The sequence below is a fragment of the Dryobates pubescens genome, chromosome 17, assembly GCF_014839835.1.
Source record: "Dryobates pubescens isolate bDryPub1 chromosome 17, bDryPub1.pri, whole genome shotgun sequence".
Lineage (NCBI taxonomy): Eukaryota > Metazoa > Chordata > Aves > Piciformes > Picidae > Dryobates > Dryobates pubescens.
In genome coordinates this window covers 15,763,612-15,775,699 of record NC_071628.1, presented here as the reverse complement: position 1 = coordinate 15,775,699, position 12,088 = coordinate 15,763,612, and the positions used below count along the sequence as shown (strand labels likewise).

Here is a 12,088-nt window from a genome sequence, read left to right as displayed (position 1 = left end):
GTATACAAAAGAGGGCAAATTCCTTCATTTTGCCTTATTGAGGGCTTTTGAAAATATCCTGGCACCTGTAAGGTTAGACACGTTGTCGATGACAAAGCAGTGACATCTTCCAAGTGCTTCAGTACTTAAAAACATGGACTACATGCAAGCACTTCCACTGTATCTGAAATACCTGCCTTCTGCCAGTGCTGCCATAAAATGACTGCCAAAACTGTTTCTTCCACAGATTATGTTCAGTGTACGCAGGTGTATCTTTAATGGCGTTAAAATACACAAAAATGTTTGAAGAAATCCAATAAACACTGAATTGAGGATAACTGGAGAATTATTTTTATGACACCTCACCGCTAAATCAGAAAACTTTAAACCAGATCTAAAAGCCTTGTCTAGTTCTACACTCTACCATTTCAGATAATAATGCATTCCAAGTTTAGAAGAGTCAAAATAAACCCAAGCTACTGCCATTTTCTATTTCAAATGCATTTAAGCTAAAGTGGCAGCTACAGAATCATTGACTGAACAACAAATTGGCAATTGTATCCATACTACTTATATACTGCACATTCAAACATATATCCAGTCTATTCTAACGTAAATACACTTAATTAGCATGTAAAATGTAAAAATAATTAGATGTGAAATGCTATAACTAAGCAAGCAGTACTTTTAAAACAAAGCCTGTAGTAATGTAACATGTATTTTTCTCACCAACTAATAATGCATCTTTCATAAAGATGCTACATGAAATTCTGTGGCCATTAAAGACAGCTTCCTTTCAGCCATATAAATGTAATAATAAAGCAATTACATTAATAAATTATGGACATACAATCCAAAGCAGCTCATTAAAGGAAGAGCCTGTGGGCTTGTTCTCTCAATAACAGCCAGAGCTGTACGTCTGGAAAACTGGGAAAAGGTTTAATAACATTACAGTTCCTTTGTTCAGAGAGCTGCAAGTAGTTACCTTTTACAGAAAGGGGTTTATTTAACAAAAAGAATACAGCTTGCACAGCTATTAAAATACCTAAATATTTCCCTTCTAATTAAAAAAAACCCAACTAAACAACAACCGCCTCCAATTTCGTAGAAGCCCAGAGCTGCCATAACTGTGCTGGAATTCTTTTAAAATATAACAACATCACTGAGTAAGTTTGTAATTACCAATTTTCACCTCACACAGCTACTCTAGGTCTGGATCTGTAGTCTCCCTTCACATGGCTGTCATTCTTGACCCTTAGGAATACTGCTTTGAGCCCCACTTATTTTTGCAACACATTAATGAAAACAGCTTCAGAGTATTTTGGCTCAGTGCAATGTTAACATTTTTATCTGGTCAAAACTTCATTTTTAGAGTCAAGGCTTTAATGAAAGCTCACTATCATGAGGACTTAGCGTTCTATTTTCCACACTAAAGCACCAGTGGGATATTAAGCAGAAAGACAACCAATTAAGAAAAGAAAGCAAACAGACTCAAGACCTGGGTGTTGATCAGTTTGGGTGTTTTTTTTAACGGACACAGCTACCATTTCCTTAATGTAAGGCCAGAACAAAACCCTGCGTGGGACTTCTCATGAAGAAAACAAAAAAGAAAAGAGGGGAGGGAATGCTCAACTCCTTCTCCCCAACAGCCCAACTGGAAGCTGCAGTTTTTAACCGCCCCTCTAGTAACGCCAGTGCTCTTCCTGAGCAGTGCCACGCTCCATCCCCATGTCTGCGCAGGCTGCCAGATGGCACTGATTTCCTGCCTTCCTCATTCCGCTCCCCCTCCTAAGAGTTTGCGCATGAAACTCACCAATTATGTTAAAAAGCATCCTGGCACCACAAGCCCTGCAATTAACAACTGCAGCTTTTAGTGCAGCACCAACACAGCAGCATGAAAAAACAAATAAGCCAGGCAAGTGTTGGGATTTACAGGGGTCATTGATGGTAATCGCTGTTCCTACTCTCAGAGTCTCCCCAACACTAATCCTCTGGCTCCCCTTTCAAGCACACAGTGGAGTCAGTGGAGGGCTGGCTTTGCATCCTCAGAACTGACTGAACCCTCCTGAATACCTCAGATCCTGGGAGGATTTTCAAAATACCAAGGATCCAACCATTCAGATCCATATATACATGTCTCATACACATACATTACCATTAAAGCGATGCAAGAACCTAAGCTCTGGGCATGTTTATAAAAACCAGAACCTAAATAAAAGCTCACACGCTATTGTCTAGTAATACTTGGGAGTTTTCATCATGTCATTCCCAAAGCTTTTACTTAAATTAAGACAAAATTATTGCCAGTCTTTACTCAGAATCACACCAGCCAACCAGCCAAACGTGAGCTTGTATACTTGAAGTATTTCCTGGAGTTACTACCTCTCAGTGTTTTAACTGGCAGACAGAGTGCTCCGACTCTAATTTACAATTAGAGGATGGGTAGATCATGGCTTAGTCAAATCTGTAATAGTAAGAATGCTAAATAAACAAAGAACTAACTGCAAAAGATGAAAATCACGAGGAAGGCTAAAATGCTCCAAAATATATTATTTGAGCATACATAAAACATTTGTTTTATCTGCAATAACTTTTTGGGTCAGGACAGAAAATGGCTACCATGAGTATAAAATAGTAATAAATATAGTAGTAATTACTTTACATTGTGCTTCACTGTGTTTGTAGTGACTCATCTGGGAATAAAGATAAAAGTCCAGATTCATAAATGAAGGTAATTAACTACTGGAGCAATTTACCAAAGGCTTGATAAATTCTCTATCACTGGAATTAAAGGGGGTGGGCTAGGAGGGTGCAATTGTAAAGCAGATGCTAAGTTTGCGCCTGAGAAGAATATTATAGTTGCTTATATGTACTACTGTCAGAGCCATCTGAATCCAGAATAGGGAACACAAATCAAAGTGCAAATGTTGGAGAGGTTTTTGGGTTGATAAAGATTCAAACAAAGACATTGACAGCAAAGGGAAACTCCAAATTTTCAGGACCTCAAATTTGAATTCTAACCCCAGAAATCAGCTAGCTCTTTTGTGCCTACACAGTTAGGCGTGGTATCTAATCAGGGAACTCCAACTGGGATCTTAAAAAATTTAAATACTTTGAAATGTCAGAACATCTTTCTTCCAGTCACAAAGTAATTTCACTATTTGCTTTGATGTTAAAAAGGAAATAAGAACAATTTTCTGGTCTGATCTGCCTTCTCAGTACAATGAGGAAACAAAACATTCTTTGTCAGCTAGAATCACTAAATCAAAAAAATCCCATTAATCCCATCATTACTCAGTTCAACATGGATTTTTCAGTTACAGAAAAATAATGCCCAAAGCAGCTGCTCAGGTATTCCATGTCAGATATTCATTAATCCATTAAGTACACAGAAAACCAGAGCAGTGTCCATTAAACGTGAGTGAAGGATGAATATGCATACAGATCTGCGTATGTGTATATGCCTGCATTCTGCATGCAGGAACTTCACTAATTTATTCACCTAGCTTAGCAAAGTGTCCAGCAATACTCGAGTGAAGGGTGTACAGAATGAGCTAATTATTTTATATATTTTTTTTTCCCTTCCCTTTTTGTTTGTTTGGTTTTTTTAAATAGCAAAACACTCTTGCAAAAAAAGTTACCACTCAATGGCCAGGAGCCTGAATAAATATATTAACCAACAGAGAATGGGAAAGCAGACTTGTATAAATGTTAAATAATTTAACAAATTGCACTGTAGGAAAGAACAGGGTTAAAGTTACATCATCTCGCTTGTAATTCTAGTTCTTTGTTAAACAACAAATTTAAGTCAATGGAGCTTTCACAGTCCTCTCTATATGGAGAACAGCTGTTCAACTTTTACTAGACAGCTGAGGCCACAGTGTCTGTGAAAGCTGCACTACCCACTAATAGCTGTAGGCAGCTGCCCACAGTTCATCTCCGCACTGGAATGCTTCTGCCCACATTCACACTATGAACACACAAAGCACAGGTGACAGAGATGGCTGCAATATAGAGCATTTATTTTGAAAAATGCCAGAAATCCTTCTCCCATAGAATGAAAGCATTCATGAAAGAGATGAATGAAAAGCTATCCTATGTAAAAACTGGAGAGTCTCATAGCCTACTGTATTTTCCTTAGAGGGAACACATCTGCTGTGTTTGTCACTGAAAGCCGCCAGAGTTTTAACATGTAACTTCAAAAAGAAACCCAACCAAATCACTCTTATTCCTTTCTGATGGTATGGTTCAGCACACAAATATTTACAGATGTAACAGCTATGGTCATTCAACGTTTTCCAATATTATTTTAATAAGCTAGTTTTCAAAGCCAGTCACCAAGATTTAAGTGAATACTCATACCAAAATACTTAAGAATCTGCTTTTATGTATATCTGGGGTTAGTAAAATGGAAAACCAAGCCAAATACATAAGTAATTACACAAGCAAGCTACTGCTGATTTCACTGATGTTTTCAAAACAACAAACAAGTTCTTGACAAATGGTTAGTCTCTACCTGTAAGAGGCGATGGTGATCCAACTGGGGTTGATGGATTTGATGGAAAACTACTGCTGGTATGATCAGGAGAATAAATCTAGCAACAGACAAAAGAGATTATGTATCAATACACATCAAACCCAGCTATTATGGTTCCATTTCACACTTTTAATTGTCACTCGGGGTTGGATTGATTACAAAACCAACTTGATCCTTCAATCACAGCTCTGCTTTATTACAGTCACGGCTCTAAAAATGTCCAGAGAAGTTTCATTTTCAAGGTGCTGTCAAAATAAGCACAACCTGCATTTGATAACACAACTGATCTTCCTTCTACTTGAACAACAGCAGAAAATACAAGCTTTTTTACCACCAAAGGGGAATGATACACATGAAGAGTTAACCAAAACTTCGGCAAAATGCAGAGGAGTGATCGCTTCCCAAACTTTAGAGAGAGAAAATATTTTAGCAGTCAACACATGTGATCTTCCAAAAAGTAACCCTTCACAAGAGAAGCCACCAAAAAAGCATTCAGCTCTAGTTGATGTTAGTACCTACCAAATGAAACACATCAGAAATTTTGTTGCTCTTGCTATGTATTGCAGCACAACTTTTCTCTCTTATCACTCACTCCCTTGAGATACTACACCTCAACTTGCAACAATTCATTCCTTGCTATTAACGTAATTAAAAGGTCTAAAAAACCCCCGAACACAAAATGCTTAAAGCTTCAATTAAAATGTCAAGATTCTTGGAAAACTCATTTTTGTGAAGGGAATTCAATAGGTTTAAACGCTGACTATGGCCTTTAGAACGTATTTTTATCAGTCTTCAGTTCAAACCTGTTTTACTTGAGCAGAGACCAGGACTTGTTAGTCATCAGTTAAAAATCTTCACTGGCAGGGTGGTTGATGTCTCTTCACACAGACAATATGACATTTCAGCATTTAGCTGACAATAAACCAGGACTTAGGTTAAATTGCATATTGTATTTTTTGAACTGGCAAAACCAGGACCTGATAGACCACATGGTCTTTCTTCATCTAGCATATTTTCATTAGATAAGACCATCAGCTCCCTAATGGAAAGATCTCCTTTTCATACGTGGTACAAAGAAGATTCATTTAATAAAACAGACTGCCTCAGAACACTGTAGGAAATTCTTGTGCTGTACATTTGTATAGAAACAAATCTTGAGCATCAGTATGGGAACTGCAGAGACTTCCAGACAGAGAAGACACAGAGAATTAAAATTATGTCAGAACAAAGGCCATCAAGTTTCCTTTGAAACCAGTCATTTTCCACTGCTCCACCTGCAGATTTTATTTCGCTATGTTTTATTACAGGGAAAAACCTACGCTATACCGAAGACAACCAAAACACAAGGTCTGAATTTATTCTGCATGCAGTCCCTGGTCACTGTGCTGTTAAATGACCAATGATAAACAACCCTGACACCTTCTGCCAGGCTTAAATGGTAACATGACTCATTTTACTGCAACAAATGAGACTCCTCCTCCTATCAGTCATGGTCCATTCCAATCAGCGGGGTGCCAATATGCCAGGGTCTAATGAAAAGGCTCTCAGACAAAAGCTGCACAATTGAGAGCCCGCAGAGCCAAACCTTGGAGCTGTTAGTCCAATTTTTTAAACACTACAGTGTACATTTCAGTTAGGCTTTGTTATGTTAATGTTATAGAGTCTAAAGCAACAAAGAAACTTAATTCATGAATTACTTTTAGAAGTCAACTTCCCTACATTTTCTTTCCTTTTGTGAGGAGACCAGTGGCTATTTAACTACCGAGACCCTACAGAGACCATACAAAGGCCTTTACTCTAGTTTGGAGGTAGGAATCAAAACATAAGTTATCACAAAGAGGTCTGATATAATCAACAAAGTTAAACAGTCGTCCTGTTTGATCTCCTCTAAATTAAAGACCAAGTGTTTTGATTTGGCATTAGGCAATGAAATAAACCAGATGTTTCTCCTGCCATATAACCCTCCATGGGCACAGTCTTAAAGGGTTATTGTTTGGCAAATGTTCAGGGAAACACATTAGAAATGGCACGAATACCCAGATTTTCTTTTCTTTCTATCTATACTAGTTCATTATCCAAACTAACGCATAATCCACAGGGCTTTGGGAACTTTGTGTAAATACTTTCATGTACAATTCTCTTTCTTGCCTACCCTGAGATTAAGACCACAATTATCCAGGCTTAAACCTAAAATAAAAGAACCTTTGCAAATGTATTATCTGGCCTTACATGTTTAATCACATACTATTCTGTACGGTCTTTAATACCTAAACTGAAGCACAAATGTCGTATCCTCTGATGTTTCACACATGAAAGGCCTATTGTGAGATGTACATCAACAGCATTTTACAACTAGAAATTCCTCTCAACAGTTGCAGCATTTAAAACCTAACGGAAAAGCACATTGCACTGTCTTGAGGCTGGGGGGGGGAAGTCAGGACAATTGCAGTATTTAAATACAACTTTGCCCAGAAGAATATCCTTGGTTTACTAGCCATCAAAATTCATGTGCACTAGCTTCACCTGCAGGAGAAACCACCTCCCCCTACTCTGCACAGCCGAGAACAGTGCTCCCCACTGAACCAGCGGAAATGTGCTGGGTGCGCACGGGGTGCGGGGGAAGCAGATGGATGAGGCAAAGGATTTGAAGTGTGCAGACTATGGCATGCACTGATAGAGCAGATGGAATGCATCACCATCAGCTATGACAGAAATGATTTATGGAATGACCTGGGTGCTCCTGCCAAGCAACAACATGGGATGACAGAAACAAGTTTCTATGACAACCAGAGCCCACCCACCAGTTAGATTAAACATTTCTGCCCTGACTTCCACTTGCAATATATTTAGAGTTTTTCCTCAAAACATCAGTCTGGTTTTCTCAGCTAGTGACTTGGGCAAAAATACCTGAAAGGACAAGAAAATAATTTACAAAAGGACAGCAGTAGAAAATATCATAAAGGGCCACAGATCTAAGTGGCCAGTGTGTCAGACCTCAAACAGAAATTTTGGTCAGGCTGCAGAACAGCAGACATCCTAATGCATCCTCAGAGCAATGAGCAGCCTGAAGTATGTAAGCATTGCTATTTCTGGGAGTTGAAATGACCCCAGTTCTTTCTTCACGGGTCTCAGACAAAAAGAGTGTGCTAACTGTCCTCTGGATTCATGAATTGTTACCTACTTGCTGAAACGCCAAAAGCAACTGGGACAAAGTTTCTCCTCAAAACCAGTAGGTCAGAGTTCTACCCAATACGGACATCACAGACATTATCAGATCTGGTGATCTTTTAACATATGACCCTCTGAGGGAGGCAAGGCTAACAGGATCTGCAGGAACATGCCCATCTGCATTCACCACTGTGAGGTGAGGGATGCAGAATCAAACCCAGGAGTGGTCTTTCGGGGCTTCTAAATAAGACTCAGTCTGTTTGTGACATGCAAGAAATACAAAGCGCTCCCCCAGTCACCACTCCGAACTCTGAAATTTCTGCTATTGCTATACTGCATCAGTTACCGTTTCATATAGAGTACTTCCAATTGTACCAATGCAAAAGCACTGCTGTATATATGCATACACAAACAGAGATGATCCTTGCAATGTTTTACATTATCAACATTACCCCAACAAGTGTTAAGTTTAAGCTTTATGCAAGTACAGAATTTTAAGATTGTTCCATAAATTGCAGCTACAGAACACAGCATTCAAAACCTCTCAGTTTTGTAAGGCTACTGAACAAACATTTCAAACCTTGAGGCAGGATCTGCTTTAAGAGCAATGTTAAAAATATTTGCCTAACGAGAACACTACAGAAGAAAGTCAGAATGCATCTTCTACAAATAAAAGCATTTTCCCCTTGCCTCTTTTTATAGACATTTGTCTAGTATATGACATTACAGTATCACAGTATGTTCTTGCAACACAAAAACTCCTGATTTGGTATTATAGAATGAACGAACACACGGAGTAATGAATGCAATGTTCAAAATACATCTCTCGGATCTGAATATTCTGTTACTTACAGATGCCAATGCCTTCCCAAGGGCATCACCTGTCTGTGAGCTTCCAGCACCATTTCCTCTGTTTCCTGTAATGGGGAAAGCAAACCCAATACTTATTTTTAAAGCTGAAATTTTATTTGCTTTTATTCATCACGTACAGTTGAGCAACCACTTTTGAAACGGATATTCTGAGGAAGTCAGTGTCAACAGAATCAGTTCTCATTATACTTAAAAATTTAATTAAAACAATTAGATTTAAATTTAGATGCTCTCCTCTTTAAAGTCAAATACAGTAATCACCGTGATAACTTAAGGACCAAGAAGTGAAGGCAGTCAGGAAAAAGGCTGAAACTATTTTCCAGGATAATTTTAATAAAACACGGTCACAAAATAAAAATCAGACCTGTGGCAGCTTATTTCTGAACTGTTATCACTAACATGCTGAATGTTCCATCCATTTTTAAAGATAAATTCACTCAACAGTCCCTTGTTTGTCTCCCTGCTCCCCCCTGCTCTAATTCCCTGTGTTACACTCTCATCTTTATTTTAGCAAATCCCTGAAAAGCTCTTATCCACCAAGCTTTCTGTCACCCCCGGTCTCAGATGCATGTCAGCAGCTTTGTGTGCCCTTTTGCTCCACACAACGTTGAGCCAAGAGGAGCTCTGAAGCCCTGCCAATTGGAAGCACAGAAAGGATCGGGAATCTCTGAAATACCTGCTTTCTGTAAAAGAGAGAGCCTTTCTCCAATTATCAACTTCTAATGCTAAAAGCCCTGTATTTAGCGTGAATGTAAGCCATTCACATCAGAAATCCAAATCATGCAACACTCGCCGTTTCAAGTCTATCGCAAACTTGCATTTTCCAGCCTGAATTTCCCATGCAGATTCATTAACTGGGCTCTGTTTAAAGATCCAAGTGTAAAACATGTTCCCTAATCAAAGCCAAGATAGTCATTCTAACTAAATTCCACTTACTTAAAACAAAGCTAAACACAGATCATATCAAAAGGAAAAGGGATGTCTCCGAGCCTTTAATTTCTATGATTCTATCTTAAATATGTACAAAGAACAGATGATCATCTTTTATTTCATGCTTTCTATGTAAGCACAGAAGAGACTAAACCAGCCACCATACTAACTACTCAAACAATCTCTAAATCAGTTAAGACAGGAATTTACGATGCAGTTTATCATCCTCCCCAAAGAAACAGTCTTCCTGCCTTTCTCTGGTATAGCATCTTGGTGACAGAGCAGCTCTGAAAACTGCAATGCCAGCGCTACCTATAGAAACATGTACATGTATGCGTGTGCATAAGCTATGTATAAACCACGTAAGGATAGCTGCTGTTAAATTAGACAGATGCTATCTCCTGAACATAGAGTTAGCTGTGAAAGCAAATAAACCAGTAAATCCCAAACTGACTGCAAAACAATTTGCCTCATCTCAGCCCTACTGAGAAGAGACATGTCATAGTAGTGTGGGAACCCTCACCTACATAAGCATCCCATAAATTAAATCTTACTAATTTTGCATGTCATGCAGCCTGAAATGTAATGTTCTTGTTTTTCATTTAAAAAAAAAAAAAAAAAGGTAGGAAGAACATTTTACCCAGAATATTATCTGATCCATTGACAGGTGGAGTGTGTGAGGCAGCTACATATGGTGAACTGCTGGTACTGCCACGATGGAAGCTGGACATTGGAGGGAGACTGGCATTTATATCTGTAGGTGAGACTGAATGCGGGGGATAGCTCTAGAGAGAAGAGAAACAGACATAAGACATTAAGTAGTCTTTAAATAAATGTTACTATTTTAAAATACCAAATATACAACACCCAGCTCTTTTATTAAAGAAAGGGACTCATCCATCCGCTGAGCAGATCACTACACAGCCACAGATTTTTATTTATACAACAGACATAAAAGGACATCAATCTAATACAGTAAGTTTGTGATTTCTGACAACTGAGTTCTTAAGTGATACAAGAGTAACAAACAAGGCATGGATTCTTGCAAGCCAGATCTCCACATACAAGCACAAACGCATTCGTATCTTACCAAACGGTCATGTGCATGCAGGCCGCTGTAACTGCCGGACTGGGACATGTGGGAAGAGGAGCTTCCCAGCATCCCACCATAGCCAGGCTGGCTCATGCCATTGGACGAACTCCAGAGGTCAGAAGAATTGTGGGTCCCATCTTTTTTAATTAATAAATAAATAAAAGGAAACAAGAAAAACATGTTTATTGAAGTACTGAAACTGACTCTTCTTTACAAAATTGTTTTAAAAGAATACATAATCCAGCACGGCGTGGGGACCAGCTCATTCTGCGTCTTCTATTTTCATGCCACCACACTGCTGTATTTCTAAAAAAAACAACCCCAAAACCAACAGAAGCTTTATAGTTGAAATACAATCCAACCACAGCTGAGAAAATACCAAGTACTTCTGCTCACTACACAGACCTTCAGTATGACTGGATTTATATCAAGAGGGTTGATAAAAATTCCAGACTGAAAGAAATAATAAAGGAGTGGTGGGGAAAGAAGGCTGGCAGAGCAGCGTTCATCGTAAACATGCAGTGCAAAACATCTACTGAGGTAAAATCAGCTATTTATAGTCTGAAATACCTTAGCACCATAAAAAAAAACAAAAAACTTTTCACAGCAGATTGAAGTAACTGAAATTACATTACATAAGCCTTAACCCATGTGTAAATGCTGTATTCCTTCTGCAGCACACACAACCTGAAGAGTTCTGTGAACTCCTGCACTGAGAGACTATGCCTTCAACATGCTCCTAAACCTCCTCAGACTACAGTACTACCTAATTGCATGACATGAGGCTGAGGAAATTAATTCTGCTCTCATTTTGTTTTATGCAATCTTTTTTTTTCCCGGTATGCTGGACACACAAGCATCTGAGAACTTAGGACTGTTAGCTGATATTGTACAGTCAAATTCCAGAACAGCCAAGAAGCCCCTCACCTCATTTTTCTCTATCACTCCAGCGTGCTGCTCTGAAGCCCCTACAAATCAAAGGACAGGGGATTCTGTCCATTCGGCCTTGTGTATAATCCCCTTAAATTTCAGTAAGCAATTAATGTCATGAGAAAAACTTTAAATCAGCAGACAGCTCCCTTCATCTAACTGTTTTAGAAGTACATAAAACTTAACCATAGGCTCTAGCACAGTACGTTACCTTTACGCTTCCTCATCCATTCACTACAACAGTGGCTGACTGCAGATTTCTGCCTAAAGGACAAGTGACATATGTATCCGTGTATCTGAAATCATTTTACCCACCTTGCATAAAGAAAGTGCTAGCAAACATACTGCTTGGTGGCTTAGGAGACGGGTAGCTTGGAGATTCTCGGTTGAAATCATCAGAACTTGGGGATGGTGCATACACCTAAATATTGGAGAGTGATAAAAGCAGGTTAGTAATGTTTGGGTGTCGTGCATTAAAAAACACCCGTAACAGCACACAGGCAGGGATAGAAAGCACAAATAAAAAAAGAACAGTGTAGCAAGCTGCAGCATTTGTTGCCCTTGTTTTATTTGCTTTTTAG

The 12,088-nt window shown here is 38.8% G+C and overlaps 1 protein-coding gene across 11 annotated transcripts in view; it reads right to left on the bottom strand.

Annotated features, from left to right (window-relative positions):
- TCF12 (transcription factor 12) overlaps nt 1–12,088 on the bottom strand; it is a 170,835-nt gene that overhangs the window by 18,270 nt on the left and 140,477 nt on the right. For all 11 annotated transcript variants that reach the window (XM_054168947.1, XM_054168949.1, XM_054168944.1 and 8 more), the window contains 5 exons: nt 11,823–11,928; nt 10,575–10,714; nt 10,125–10,269; nt 8,537–8,601; nt 4,496–4,574 (listed from right to left, as the gene is read on the bottom strand). In XM_054168947.1, coding sequence (XP_054024922.1) covers nt 4,496–4,574; nt 8,537–8,601; nt 10,125–10,269; nt 10,575–10,714; nt 11,823–11,928 — 535 coding nt within the window. The remainder of the gene's footprint in view (nt 1–4,495; nt 4,575–8,536; nt 8,602–10,124; nt 10,270–10,574; nt 10,715–11,822; nt 11,929–12,088) is intronic.